We start from the raw sequence: 14,628 nt of genomic DNA, 5'->3' as shown, positions 1-14,628 counted from the left end.
CAGCCCAGAGTCCAAAGACTGGCAGCAGTAAAACATACATGACAAACACTTGACCTCTTGACTGATTTGCCATATTACAACCGAGTCTGTTAAGAAACAAAAACTCAGTGATGACAAACAGTTGCAGTGGGCTGTTTTTCATTCAGTGTTCACCGACTGCAACTTCATGGATGAAACATTTTCATTTCACACAATCAGAAATATCAAATGCCATTTGACAATGCAAAACAAGATTATTATTATATCATTATTTTCTAAGAAGGCTCAAAACTTTTCAATATAATATATAAGATAGAACATAATATATCAGAATATGGTTGATCGTGGTCCCCAATTGATGAAATAAATGCTACAGATACCTCTTATTCAATACATTTGTTGATAATTTTTACTACATACTATATATGTTAATTAAATACTGTAGTGTGTGAACTGTGTAATGTAGTGGAGGTTACACAACATACACAGATATGTCCACTTATTTAGCCCAGTTACCACTCATACCTCACATACATGGAGGGTGACGATGTGGTCACAGTAAGAGGATTAATACATTTTGCATTCTTGTACAAAACAAACCATCAGAGCCTGAAAACCAATTCTTACAACCATAAGCAGCTTCCGGCATATTTGCTTACCTTAATGACACATCATTAGGCAACTGTGCATCACATTTGACTGAAAACACAATTTCAAAGTCCAGAAGAGGCAGTTTACAACAACCGCATGTCAACCGTCTATAAACTTTATACAACCAAAACTCTGCCTTGAATTGTTACTTTTTAACTTAAGTACTTAAGTTACAAAACAATAAAGGTATATTTGAAATAATAAAGGTATATAATAATAATAAAGGTATATTTGAAATAATAAAATTATCATTTATTTTTTTTTTTTTTTTTTTACACTTTGCTTCGCACTTATGCACTGCTGCACTTCTTTTAAAATGTTGTGTTTTACTTAATTTTAATTATTCTATGTACTCTATTTCTTAACTTTATTTTTATTATTATTCAGTGGGTTTTATTTTCCATCTTATGTTATGCTCATTCTATGTCTATTTTCATGTATGTAATTTCTTTGTTGTAAAGCACTTTGAGCTGCATTTCTTGTATGAAAGGTGCTATACAAATAAAGTTTATTATTATTATTATTTATACAGTATATTGGTCAAAGACACATCAAAATCAGATCATCTCCAACACTAAAAATCAGACTTGTAATACTTATAGCCTAGTTTGTAGGGAATATTAATTTTAGGAAAAGGTAATTACAGGGGGTAGAAAAGAATTCCAAACTTGATTGCTGTGTTTTGTTTTGTTTTGTTTTGTTGGTTTTTGGCTTTACTGACTGGACGACAACCTGCATAAAGTTCTCAGAAAACAGGACAAATATGGTTAGTGATCTTGATACATAACTTTATTATAGCAATTTATACCAATACCATGTAAATGAATAGCACAGGACTGAAGCAGTCAAAAGGAGGAATGATAACACAAAATACAACCATTTTACAAAAGCCTCTGGCACATTTGCTAACAAAGTTGGCAAATAAATTCTGCTTTGGTGTAACAATGATACACCAGGTTGATAAATTGCACTAGTTGTGATAATGGAAGAACACAAATTGTGCAGCAGTCTTTTTTTTCCTTCCTAGCATACAATGTAAATAATATGCATGTTTCAAAATCATCATATTCTGTCAACCTATTCTGAAAAATAATAAAGCAATACAGAGTTGCTAGAAATGCCTTAAAATTTCTTATATATGCCCGAAATCGACATGAGAGTTAAAAGGACCATCTTCAAACTCAAAGCCTAAAAAATGCAGATAATATCAAGACATTTGAAAATAACATCAAATTCTCCATTCAGGACAAAAATATACCCAGACTTCACATCTATTCTAGGAAAATAGTGCACAGCAATGGATTAGATAATGTAGAAAAGAATAACACCAAAGATACACCAATTTTAATACAAAATTTCCATATATTAAAATATATCTGAACCATTTACCAGAGAAATCTCAGTCTAAGCTCATTCACATCTGAAAGCACTCTTGATTAGGATTTCTGACAGTCCAGCTATCGTCAAACACAAATTCTGAATTTGAAAATCATTCCCTGCCAGCTTGGATAGACCTCTGCAGATCTCTATACAACATTGTTACTCGTGCAGAAGTGAAGAGATGCACCGTATTGCTCTGATCGATCCAAGACACTCAGGTGTATAGTCGTGCCTTTCTCAATTCTCTGAGGTCAAGGTGAGCGGACGACTTGGGATTCAGCGAGGGGTTGGACCAGACTCACATCTACAGCTCTCTAAAACACACTTTCCTCTGTTTGGCACTTGCAGCACTAACATTCCCTGGGCCTGCCATATCCTAACTAACGACTGGCTGTCCCAATCAGCCGAAAACGATTGTTCGAATGCAATTACAGGCAACACCCGGCTACGCCGCTGGGGTGTGATCCAGCTCACCGCAGTTGGAACTGCAGATAAAATAATTCTGAAATCCATCTTCAAAAACTCTAAATACCGTGACTGACGCCTTTGCTCATCCTGACATGACACGGAATTAAAGGAACGTCTTGGAAACGTAGATGAGGTCAAACGTCCCGGTTCAGATTGACTCGTGAAAATGTCCTAACTGCACACAGTGCACTGCAAAAAAAGGTGTTGAGTGTTCCAGTATGAATGTTTTCAAGTTCTTGATGTGTCAAGCCATCTCTGGATAATGAAAACAACTGTAGAGCCAAAGTGCAATCCAGAAACAGTCTCAAGCAAGAAGTCTTAAAAAAAACCCATTCATACTGGCCTAATATATAGTCCAGGTTTATAATGTTAATAGAATAGTGCTGATTCGCAACTCACTTGTCCTACTCAAGAGGCCCGTATTGCATACTAGGCTCAGCTACCGTTTTCCCTTAAAAAAAAAATCAAACAAACAAAACAAAAAACTGTCAAGGTGGTCAAATAAAAGAAGCAAGAAAATACAGTACAAGATAATACATCACTGAAATGCAAACATCACAAACAGAAGAGAAAACCTTAAATGTGTCGTTGGGGCTCAGAGAAGACTTCAGGTCTGTCGGATGTGCACATTATAAAGTCAGTAATATCCGCATAATAATGTGTGCAGACTGAACGTCAACCTTGACATTCAGTTTGTATTGTGTGTTTTAACAAGTCTTTGCCACAGAGTTGACAATATTAATCCCTCTGTTGTGACCGTGTGGTTTGGGTTCAGTGCTTGTGCATTGATTGGGTGCTCGGCAGATCAGATGTGACGGTGACTCGGCCGTCGCCTGGGAGCTGGAGTGTTGGTCACATGCAGTTGACCACGTTGCTGGAGCCCTGGCCCACATCCCTGATCTGGCTGACATGAGAGGAGCAGACTGCCACCCCGGCCCCGGCCCGGCAGTGGGACACCGAGCCCACCAGCTCCCATCTGGAGAGGGAACAGGCACGATTGCAAAAAAAAAATCACATGGGGAAGATATAAACATAATGACAGTCCTCAAATATACAAAAAGTAGAAAAGGTGGAAAACTGTATAATGCACAAAACAAGTTATTTATTTGCTAGAAAAACAGATCTAAGAACTTCAAAGCAATAAATGAATACAAATTTGGTTTACAGCTACTCAGTTGCAATGCGTTTCAGGCTTCCTCAGGCAGCATCGATGCTGCCTGCTAAACCAAGCCTATATTTGTGTTAATTTACTGCTTTGAAGTGCTTATATTTGGTAGCACTATTTCTAGCAAATAAATCACTTGTTTTGTGCTTCATACCGTTTCCCGCCTTTTCTACTTTATGTTCTGTGACCCATTGGGACCTGACTTTTCCACTGCCTTTTTATGTGGAGTCCTCAAAAATACATCGTCTTTTTCAGCACACAACGGCAGAAATAACTGAGATAGCACAGTTTGATTATCCCTCTTCCCACCTCAATGCCTAAATGAAAAACACGGCACGGTCTTCATTCATCTCCCTCTGCTCCTAACCTGTTCATTCGAGGCTCGAAGGCCTCCACTGTGTTCAGGTAGATGTTTCCATTGTGGCCCCCGACTGCAAACACCCTCCCCATCACAGTGGCGACCCCCACTCCGCCGCGCGGGGTGGTTAGCTCGGACACGTACTCCCAGCGGTGCATTCGTGGGTCAAAGCGCTCCACGGAGCTCAGGGGCGAGTTGTCATCGAAACCACCTTCAGGAAAGACAGTAAAACCAGTCATTGAAAAAGACCGGAAAGTTAGAGAACAGTTAAGTGTGAGGACTGTGTGAGGAAGGGCTCAATGGCATTTTAAGAGGATTCTGAAAGATATGTGCAACAAAGGAAACAATGTCCTCAGGTGTAAAACATGCCAGCATTCAACATTCAATTGCTTGGAGTAGGATCATGTTATTACTAATGGCACAGGCAAAAGATGAGGAAATTCAGTCTTCCCTTATGACGCCGTAGCTGTTGACTAAGCAAAATGCCACACCAGAGCTCTCAATGAACCTTGAATGTCTCTTCAAATTCAAGTGGTACAATAAAAATCTTGTCCTTATGTATTCTCTGTAATCAGTAACCAGATAGATTTACAAAACATGAACTTTTCTCTTTCCTGATTCATGTATTTGTGTATAAAGTTGTAGGGTGTGGAGGTAGGAGGCATGTGACCCGGCTGTCAAAAAAGAATAGCATCCAGTTAGGAGGAACAAACACTAATAAAATACTGACACACTGGATAAATTAAAGTCAGCCTCTGACCCCGATCATCCCAGTCACTGCAGTACAGATATGGGTGACATAAGGAAATGGGAGAAAATACATCTTGGCAGTTTATTTATTGACTATTTTTGTGATTCCTACTATATAAAAAGGTCATTTTTTACAATAAGGATGTTTGGAATCTGATTAATGATTAATCCTCATCTTTCTAAATTGCATGTTCCTCTCACCCACTACATAGAGGCAACCGTTCAGTTTGCTGACTCCATTTCCGGCCCGCCGCTGGCCCATCTCCTTCACCTCTGTCCACTTGTTGAGGTGGGGGTCAAACCGCTCCACGCTGGACAGCGATGCCACGCCATCGTTGCCCCCGACCGCGTACACGTAACTCTGGCAAGGAGAGGGTGTAAAGCAGGTTAAGTGCAGAGTGCACACCATAAAACAATCACATCAACAGCTGCTGTATTCCTGTATAAAACACACTGTCATGATGATAGGGTTATAAAGAGAAGGAGAAATTAATGATCCCATTTGTAAGTGTGTGGGAGAGTGTATTGCTGTATCACACAGTCTCATACTTGGTGGTTTATCTGCATCACCGGACTGTGAGGTATTCAGTAAACTGGCTATCCTGCCCAGTCTTACCCCTAATGCCACAGATCCCACCCCTCCTCTGGGTGTGTTCATGGGAGCTACAGCACTCCAGCGGTCGCTTTCAATGTCATAACGCTCCACATCGTTGAAGCAGGAGTTGTCATCCAGACCTCCGATTGCGTAGATAGGACCACCAAGAGCTGCCAGGGCGATACCCCTCCTAAGACACACACATACATCCTTGCTCATAGCAGATGTTCTCAAAGCATGGTAAATAGATACAGTAGAGGTTGGCAGTGTAATGGCTGAAATGATACACTGGGAGAAATGTATCCCAAAGGTACCAATTTGACCTGTTCCTACAAATTGGGCATTTACTGATGTGGCCATATTAGGCAAGATTTTTATGTCTTATCAGCTTAAATCACAAAGTGGGACTAAGAAAGAGAAGAGCGTCCCACTCACCCTCTAATTGAGACCCTGTAGAAGAAAATGTTCCTATGCCCATAGGAAGCAATGAATCCAAACTTAAGAGCAAAATTATAGTTCATTTCATTCTCTGGTCTGCATATTTATAAGCATAATATTGATTGTTAATACACAACAAACAACACTCTCCACACATCTGGACTAAAAGCAGAACAAGGAAGAGAAGCACATGAGCTGTCACTTGCTGCACAGTCAAAGCATCTTGGCTAGCTCTAACAGGCAGGCAGAGAGGCAGGCAGGGGAGCCGGAGAGAGCAAAGAAAGAAGGAGGCAGGAGACAAAAAGAAAATCATAAATGCTTTTTGAATGCCTTTCCCAGAGAATTTTTAAATGTAAAACAGAGTGTAATAATACAGTATAAAGGGTTTTCTTGGCTTTCAGTATAATATATTTGTTTTTTTATTTTTGTTCCCTGAACTGGTTCCTTTCCCTGCCCACAGCCATGTCATGCACTACACAACAGTCTGTTGAAATCCATCAAGTGCACTCTCTCCCACAACAGGAGCCCCATTCATATTCAGCCCATATGTGCTGCTCAATACCTCTTGGTGTTCATGGAGGCTTTCATCATCCACTTGTTGGTGAGGGGGTCAAACATCTCCATGTTGCCTAAGTGTTCACTGCCATCATGGCCCCCAACAGCATACACTTTGCCTGCAGAAACAAACATCAACATGCAGCGGTTTGTCAACAGCTCATTTCGTAAAGCTGCTTAGAACAGGAGTGCAGATCTGAGACCAGATATGAAGCTGAGGGTATATGATCATGTGACCTGGCCAGTGATTCTAAAGGATCCATGATCTGTAACACTGTTAGTCGCTGAAATTTCAGAAAAACAAACCAAACTCCCAGATTGAAGGTTTGTTGTCACAAGCCAGCTGTTAGGGAGTTGAGTCAATGGGCTGCTCAGTGGGTGCAGACCAAAGGAATGTGTTGGTCCCAGTGAGACTCCATGCATTACATAGGGACTGTGTATGGACCTCCTTATTAACTATTCTAAAACCGTGAGATGTGTCTATTATTAAAAAAAAAAACTGCCCTTTATCACTGCACTGTCATTCAAGCTGGTATGTACTTATTTTCTATACTCTCAGGTCCCAGGACCTTTTTTTTAAGATTATGTTTTTTGGCATTTTTCGCCTTTTTATTAGGTAGTTCAAAATAGAGAGACAGGGAAGACTGGGAGAGGGAGACGACATGCGACAAAGGTTCGAACCCAGGATCTCACAGTTACATGGTGTGCGCCTTAAACCACCAGGACGCCCCTTTAAACCCATTTGTTTACCTTCCCATGCTCCGACACTTCGTCACTGTCTTTTACTTTCTACAGCGTTGCCGTCTTTCTTTCTCTGCCACAACCCCTCTCACCTCCTACAGATATCACTCCCACGTGGCGTCGTCTACTGTTCATCTCTGGGCCAAAAAACCAGCTGTTCTTGGTAATGGAGTAGCACTCAATGCTGCGAAATGGGTCGCCAGAGCCACCTCGGCCACCCACGCAGAACAAAACACCTGAGGAAATTGTTGGAGGGAACAAAGAGGAGGCACAGTGAGAGAAAACTCACCATACTTTCTACCCATACAACTTCAAACTAGAAAAGAATGAAGAATAAAAATAAAATAAAAGACCACACCCACTTTCTATAAAAGAAGCACCTAGTCAAGCCACAATTAACATCCGAGTGTGTACGCAATTGCTTACTTCATAAATTTGAGAAGAAAGTGGATTCGGCCTGTTAACAATACATGAACTCCCAAAAAGGCATTTGGTTTCATGAAAAGGGTTAGGGTTATTTGTATGATGAACTAAAGAAAAAATGCTTAATGTTACTGCAGATCCCATAATATCAAATGTTACATGTTTGTTACATGTTCAGAGAACTCCACCTCATGATTCCTACCTGCAGTGTGTTTCCTGGGTGTGGTGCGGACTGAATACTCAAAGTCCGGCACCACCTTGTTGCTGAGGTGGAGGTGGTAGTTCCTGGCTTCGTCCAACAGGTCGCGGCAGCTCAGATTACCTTTGATCATCTCCTCCTTGGCCACCGTTCCTGTCAAGAATTCTACTGGGAGCAGAGGGAGGCGCACCTGAAGGAGAGATCGACATGACGCAGTTGTAAATGTGATTACATAATGGTCTAAACACATATGTAACACTGTCTGAGGTCCACATACACACAGACACACAGACAAAGCTATTTAGCTAATCGTTAGCAGGGTTCCCACACTTCCCTGGACATCAAGTTCAAGCACTTTTCAATGACTTTCAAGGTCTTGTTTGGTGAAATTCAAGGACATAAAATTGGCATGTTTTGGGGAAAGACATGACATTGGTCTAAATTAGAAATCACAGAGGTCTCATTTTTCACTCTTGTCAAGTCAAGAAATTCTGATAAATCAGTCATTTTAAACTGCTACTCTATGAACATAAACACCAGGATGTGAAGTATTTATTGCTAGGCAGGAGAGTGTCCAGAGAGCTGAGGCATGCTGATGATTCAATAAAACTAAATCAAGTACTTTCAAGGCCATCTACTCTTTTTCAAAAGCTTTTAAGCTTTTTTTCAAATCCATAAACTTTCAATGACTTTCAAGGCCTATGGGAACCCTGCTTCAGGTAATCACATAATCAGCTCATATACAAAGTCAAGTCCAACTTCACTAGACCACACATATACAGGCGCCCCCACACACACATACAAAACACACATTATCATCACACATTATCATTCATCCACCCAGCCCAACCCTTGTAATGTAATGTATCTATTCTCTAACCTGAGACATGATCTGGTCCAGCCAGGCCTCATGGTGCTGTGGGTTTGCCTTCAGCCATTTGACTGCTGCATTGTACACCTGTGTCTCTGAATGGATGTTAAGCTCGCTGGAGGACAGCAGCGTGCGCAGGTGCTGGGGCGACACGCACGGGAAGTCCTCACACTCCACCACCTCGCAGAAATGCTCGCAGGCATAGCGGTCAGCCATGTCCATCAGGTCCACGCGATTATGGCTCTCAGCGAAGGTGCGTACTGCCAGGCAGTTGGTGGGGTGGAAGTGAGCCTTCATGTACTCACAGCAGGCCCTGGCTACCAACTCTACCTAAAGGATTCAGGCAGCAATAAAGGAATTTTACAGACTCTCTCAATGTATTCGAGAGTTTATTATCCTTTTCAATTCCAAAATTTTCCAATCATTTTGAATTGTTCGATGACTAGAAGTTTCAGCATCACTACATTTTATTGTCTCCCACAATGAATCAAGGAGAGACGATAGATTGGCCCAGATGCATCCGTTAATCAGGGCCAATATCTCAGATGCCACTGATTCGATTGTTAGTGTTTTCAAAATTACACTGGCCTTAGGGGGTGTTACAACATTTGCTTACTTGTTACTGATTGGCCCAAGGGGAGCCTGCATTATTCGATGAGGACAACATGCTTATTTTTCATTGAAATTGTGTAATTGCCAAATTCATGTGAATCGAATGAACAAAGAGTGTGTGTGTGTGTGTTTGCACACGTATGACTTGCTTGCATGTGTGTTTCTTCACCTGAAGGATGCAGGCGGCATAAAGTAGCGGCTGAACATTGTCCACAGTCAGGGTGAGCCTGGAGGAGTAGGCAAAATGCACCAGGTCCTGGATGGCGTCACCGTCAAAGTCCTTGATTTCAATCAGCTCCTGCTTGGCCTCTGACATCTCTGACAGGAACATGGCCCTGAGGGAAGACACAGCTTCTCAGACAGGAACCAGGCGGACTTCAATGTTCTTCAACAAATAAGCTTTATGTTTAGAATAACATTTTGAAAAACAACCATTTCCTCCAAGTTCTGTAGCAAGATTATATTTTGTCCTGCAGTCTTCAACGGACTAGATCAGCGGTGTCCAATCATGTGCCATGGAGGGCCAAGAGTACGTAGAATTTCATTTGTTATTTCGCTCTCTGGTTGAAGGTGTGCTAATCATCATGTAGTGTTTGATATGAATGAAAACCTGTATACTCTTGACCTTCCTGTCACATGATTTGAGGCCACTGCACTAAATTTCAGAAAACACAGCTCTAGACCAACAACCATTATGGGGACATAGCTTTCAAACCAGTAAGAAAGTAGTAGTAGTAGTGATGAAAGCTGCTATTATAGGCATGGTTCAAGAAATAAAACTATGAAAATAGAACACACCTGAAGTAAGGGATGACACAGGCCAGCACCAGCTTGTGACATGGTATCAGCCTACTGCCCACCTACAAAGAGGAAAGAGGAACAAAGACAGAGAACAAGAATAGTAAGAAGCAGGGCACACAAGTATATTAATAAGCTCACCATTTATTCATTCCTACAGTCCAGCTGTTGTGACACAACTTAAAAAGAATCCTGTAATTTCTGCAGCTTTTCAGAGGTTGAAACTAAACCAAACTCAGAACAGATCCCCATTCAGACCCAGACATTCAACTCTTTTTTTTTAGGAAATTCACAACCTTCAACCTAACTATATAACTGCATACAAAACATACACAAAAGGTCAGTTGAGCCATAAACTGAGCTGAAACACATCTCTTCTTGTGTCCAGACAGAGTGACCTACCTTCAGCGTGACGTCACAGAGCTCCCCTACTTCGTAGAAATGCCTGAGGGAGTTGTGGAAGTCCTTCCAAGCCTCATGGGCCTCGAAGACAAAGGAGCCATCAGGCTCACAGTCGGCCTTCGAGGCCCTGTTTCCAGGCCGCTTCTCCTTGGGCTTCAGCTGCTTGGCATGGTCTGGCACCACATCCCCTGGTGCCATAGCTGTCTACGGGAACCAACACCTTAACAGAGAGATAAGGGAGAAGAGGAACATGAGAGAAGGAATCAGCTATAGAAAGAGGTTTAGATGCCGCTTATAGACTGGAATCAGCAGCCCAAATTTTAAGTGCCATTGATCCCATTATGCACTAACCACTCGCATCCAAAGCACAGACTGTCGAAAGTAGAAACTGCAACTCGGAGAGGTGCAAATAACACAAAATTCTAAAGATATTCTAAAGGTAATTTCCTTTCTGGAAGAACCAGAAGAAGGGAAATTAGTAGAGGGGGATACTGCCTACCAGCTGAGCAAGTCTGGTCAGTATTCCACCCCCCTCTCAGTGTCACTTCCCCTTTACGCCCTCAATAGTGCATGGAGCCTTATGCGAAAAAAAAATGAGGTCAGGCACATTTCCCCAAGCTACTGTAGCTCACTAGAGCACACTGCTGAAAATACACAGCAACCCAACCCATAATAAGCCTACAGTATATCCTACCTATGGTTGAGCCCGATGAAAAGTCTCTGCCGTTGATATTGCTCTACTTGAGAACTGAGCGACTCAAAGCAGACAGCCAAAAGCCACAGCTCCACCCACACCTTACAGATGCACTGTCTCTCTTTAAAGCTGCCTTTCTGCCACTGAATAGGCTCAGTGTATCGCCCCCTCATCACTAGTCCCCGCAGCTATAAGGGCAGAAGACATTAAGGCCGATCACACGCACGGGTGGTCCAAGGCTCTCTCTTTGTGTGCCAGTTCATAGACTGATGGCTAGACTTTATCTGTTTGGTTTCTCAGAACATGAAGAGACTTTGTAATATGTACTTGATCCAAAAGCAGACTAAATCAGGATCAACTGTGACATTTGCATTGTCGTAAGACGCTAAGATCCTCAGACAAATTTGTATTATTTAAAGACTAACTGGAGTGAAAAACAACAATTTAACAACAGAACTGTATAGCACAACTACCCAACTATGTAGTGTATACCTTGCCAAACTGAAAAAAATGTGCAAATAGCAACCTTTAATGTAATTCAGGCAACCGACAGTTCACCATACACCAGGGACTTCCACTAGGCAAGCCGCATGCCACATTAGGCAGAAATGTGCACCGAGGTACACAGAGGAGGGGCATGCAGTCATGGGAACCTACTTTTGTCATGTCCAATTATTTCATCCACTTCCAAGGGGAGACAACAATCATGCTTTCAGCTGCCGAATGCCATGCTTCCATGGTATGTCCTTTGGTGACAGTAGCTTAATTAGAGAACTAACTAGCTTCCTTCTGTGCATGTACAAAAAGGCACAGTCGATATACATCCCCTTCCCCAGCTTTTGTGACTTTAGCCTTTGGCGGCTTTTGAAAGATTGAAGGTGAAGCGGCTTATGCAAAAGAATGATGACACTTGTTAAGTTAGCGGCCTAGCCAGCAGAACTTTCATTTTGCGGACAGCTGGAGGTATTTTACAATTTGGGACAATATATTGAAATTAAATATGTCGCAATACAACAATGTGACAGTACATATCATGGGACAGAAATAATTAATCACAATATTAGCTCAATTTTATTCTGCTGTAGTAATTACAAATGAGATGAGATCGCATCACAATTTCACAAGCTCTCCATCAAAATTATATTATTTGCACTTAGTAATGACATTTTTAAATTGTTGCTTATATTTCTATCAATGGCCAATGCCACTGATAGAAAGATTTGTGTCTCAGAAATAAACATAATTCTGCACAGTCATACTTTGTTGACTGTGCATCTCCATATTTATTACATCGTATCGTGGTTGTATCGAATCATGAACCTCATATCGCGGATCGAATCATATCATGAGATAAGGATATTGTCCAATCCCTAATTTTCAGATATTACTGATGCACTTAAAAAAGATGTAGGCCTAATGTGGTCATTGTTTAAGGTCATGGTAGACTCTCCTCTCCTCTCCTATTCCTCATTTGAGCATGACGACATATTATTGATTTGCTTCCCTGGATTGGCAACTTCTGCTGCATAAAATGCTTGGTGGATCACAGCCAAAGTGATCCTTCTGAATCATGCAGGGCAAGATATCCTGCATCTTCAGATGATACAAAAAAACATCCAGCAGTCTAATGTGAAGTCAATGAGCTTTGTGACAACAGTGTGCATTATCCACCAGTGTACACACTTACAGGTTATGCCAATATCACAAAATTAGATGGATACCACTTGAGACTCCCTTTGTGCCTCAAATCTCTGTAAGGTTAGTCACAATTGAGAATATTAAGTACTGCTGCGTCCTCCAAGGTAAGGGTCTAGTTCAAGAACAAGTATTCTTTCTTTTCTTCTTTCAGCCGCACAGTAGCTGTGTCTACAGTGCCTTTGGCAAGAGGAAAAGTAAACACTAGGTGAAGGAAACTTTAAATGTGACTTCAATGAAACTCATGACCTGGCATGTATCAAGGAGCAAGTTAAATAACAATACATAACAGTTCAATTGCAGATTATGTCGACATTCAACTTATAAAATATGGATATATCTGCTTACACGACAAAGGGACTGCCGGACAGGGCAAGTCAGTGAGAAAAACGTAAACTACAATGAGTTAATATGAATATCAGGTTTTACTATCAAGACAATTCATAATCCGTAATGACTGTGGCTTCTTAATAATGACAAGAAACGTAATCGTGTCAAGGCAACATGATCCTCTGGAGGTTATCTACAATTAATGCAACATCTCGTGCGTCCTAGCGTGTGATGCCCGATTGCTATAACGTTACTCCTCTACTGTAGCTGGTGAATACTGTGGGGCACAGAACTGAATACAGGCTGAAATAAAATGTGTAACATGAAACATGCAACCACACGTCAACAGTTTGCGAAGCAAGGCGAGCTCACTGGTTATGAAGCAGGCGTGAGTACACAACATTCAGTGTAAACAACAGCATAAAACGATCTGTCCCGTTACCAAACCGTTACCTTTTTAAACTACACGTGCACGTGTTTCTCCACCTCAAAAAAGACATATAATTCTATGACAGAGATGGACAAAACAAATCTTAACGGTAACTGTTAGCCAATACGTGCGTTTGCTAACAGCAGCCTGCAGGCAGGCTAGCACACGTACGTACGTTAGCTAACGTTAGCTGGCAACCCGCATAGGAATTACAACCACTAATTTACCGTTAATACCAAAAACACAATGATACCAGTAACGACAAAATGTCGGCTAATCGTTGCGATAGATGAAACACGATTCATTCAGTTACCTCATCTCGCAGCAAAGACTTAAAACGCTACTTTCATTCACAGCCACTCATCTATGTGGCTCAGGAGACCAGAGTCTTTGGCAAGTAGGCAGCACGTTTGTTGTGATTCCCGATGCTTTGTGGGTAATGTAGTTTCACAGCATTCACAGCTGTTCAATTAGTAAAAGTAGAGTTCTTATTCAAACTATCTTAGAGCTAGTTTCAAGCTCACCACCCGTTTGACCAGTATAACAGCTTAAAGTATCAAACCCAAGTATAAAAATTACATTCAAAATGACAAACTGATGACAAACAAACAACAAAAATCAAGAAGACACAAGGCAACCTGCTTAGGCCTATAAATGATTTAGTCTCAGTGGGGGTGAATCTTTAAATCAGCCACATTGCACCCCATAGTTAGGCTATGCTGAAACAACTGGTATCTTAGCAAATTTAAAGTAACAGAAAGCTTTGAAATATTGGAGTCTTACTAGATAGATGGATGGATAGATAGATAGATAGATAGATAGATAGATAGATAGATAGATAGATATAATGATGATCTGAGGATTCAAACAGGGAATCTTTTAGTCATAAGCCCACTTCTCATTGATTTATTGATTAAGGAAACAGGTAAAGAAGTAATAAAGTCACAGTCTTCATATTAAATATATTAAATATTAAACAGAATAGTTTAATATGAAGCAAAATGTTGAGTGGTACTAAAGTCAACAGTTTATTCTTAAGAGTTTTCCTTTTTGATGAGCAACAGGAGTTTATTTGATTCTCATAAACTGCAGTA

The 14,628-nt window shown here is 41.0% G+C and overlaps 1 protein-coding gene across 1 annotated transcript; it reads right to left on the bottom strand.

Annotated features, from left to right (window-relative positions):
- Positions 1 to 1,434: 1,434 nt before the first annotated feature.
- On the bottom strand, positions 1,435 to 13,921 carry klhl8 (kelch-like family member 8). Its single transcript, XM_071529412.1, has 12 exons — positions 13,848 to 13,921; positions 10,386 to 10,605; positions 9,984 to 10,045; positions 9,355 to 9,520; positions 8,583 to 8,903; positions 7,706 to 7,892; positions 7,173 to 7,316; positions 6,347 to 6,458; positions 5,368 to 5,536; positions 4,953 to 5,112; positions 4,011 to 4,212; positions 1,435 to 3,454 (listed from the first exon to the last, which is right to left on the bottom strand). Exons 2-12 carry the CDS (start codon positions 10,581 to 10,583, stop codon positions 3,331 to 3,333), a joined length of 1,845 nt encoding a protein of 614 aa, XP_071385513.1. The 5' UTR covers positions 10,584 to 10,605; positions 13,848 to 13,921; the 3' UTR covers positions 1,435 to 3,330.
- Positions 13,922 to 14,628: the final 707 nt, after the last annotated feature.

This window comes from Centroberyx affinis, unplaced genomic scaffold (assembly GCF_046629955.1).
Source record: "Centroberyx affinis isolate AG114_WGS23_722 - 3 ecotype Tasmania unplaced genomic scaffold, CSIRO-AGI_Caff_v1 ptg001787l_1, whole genome shotgun sequence".
Classification (NCBI taxonomy): Eukaryota; Metazoa; Chordata; class Actinopteri; order Beryciformes; family Berycidae; genus Centroberyx; species Centroberyx affinis.
This window is presented reverse-complemented; position numbering and strand designations above follow the sequence as displayed.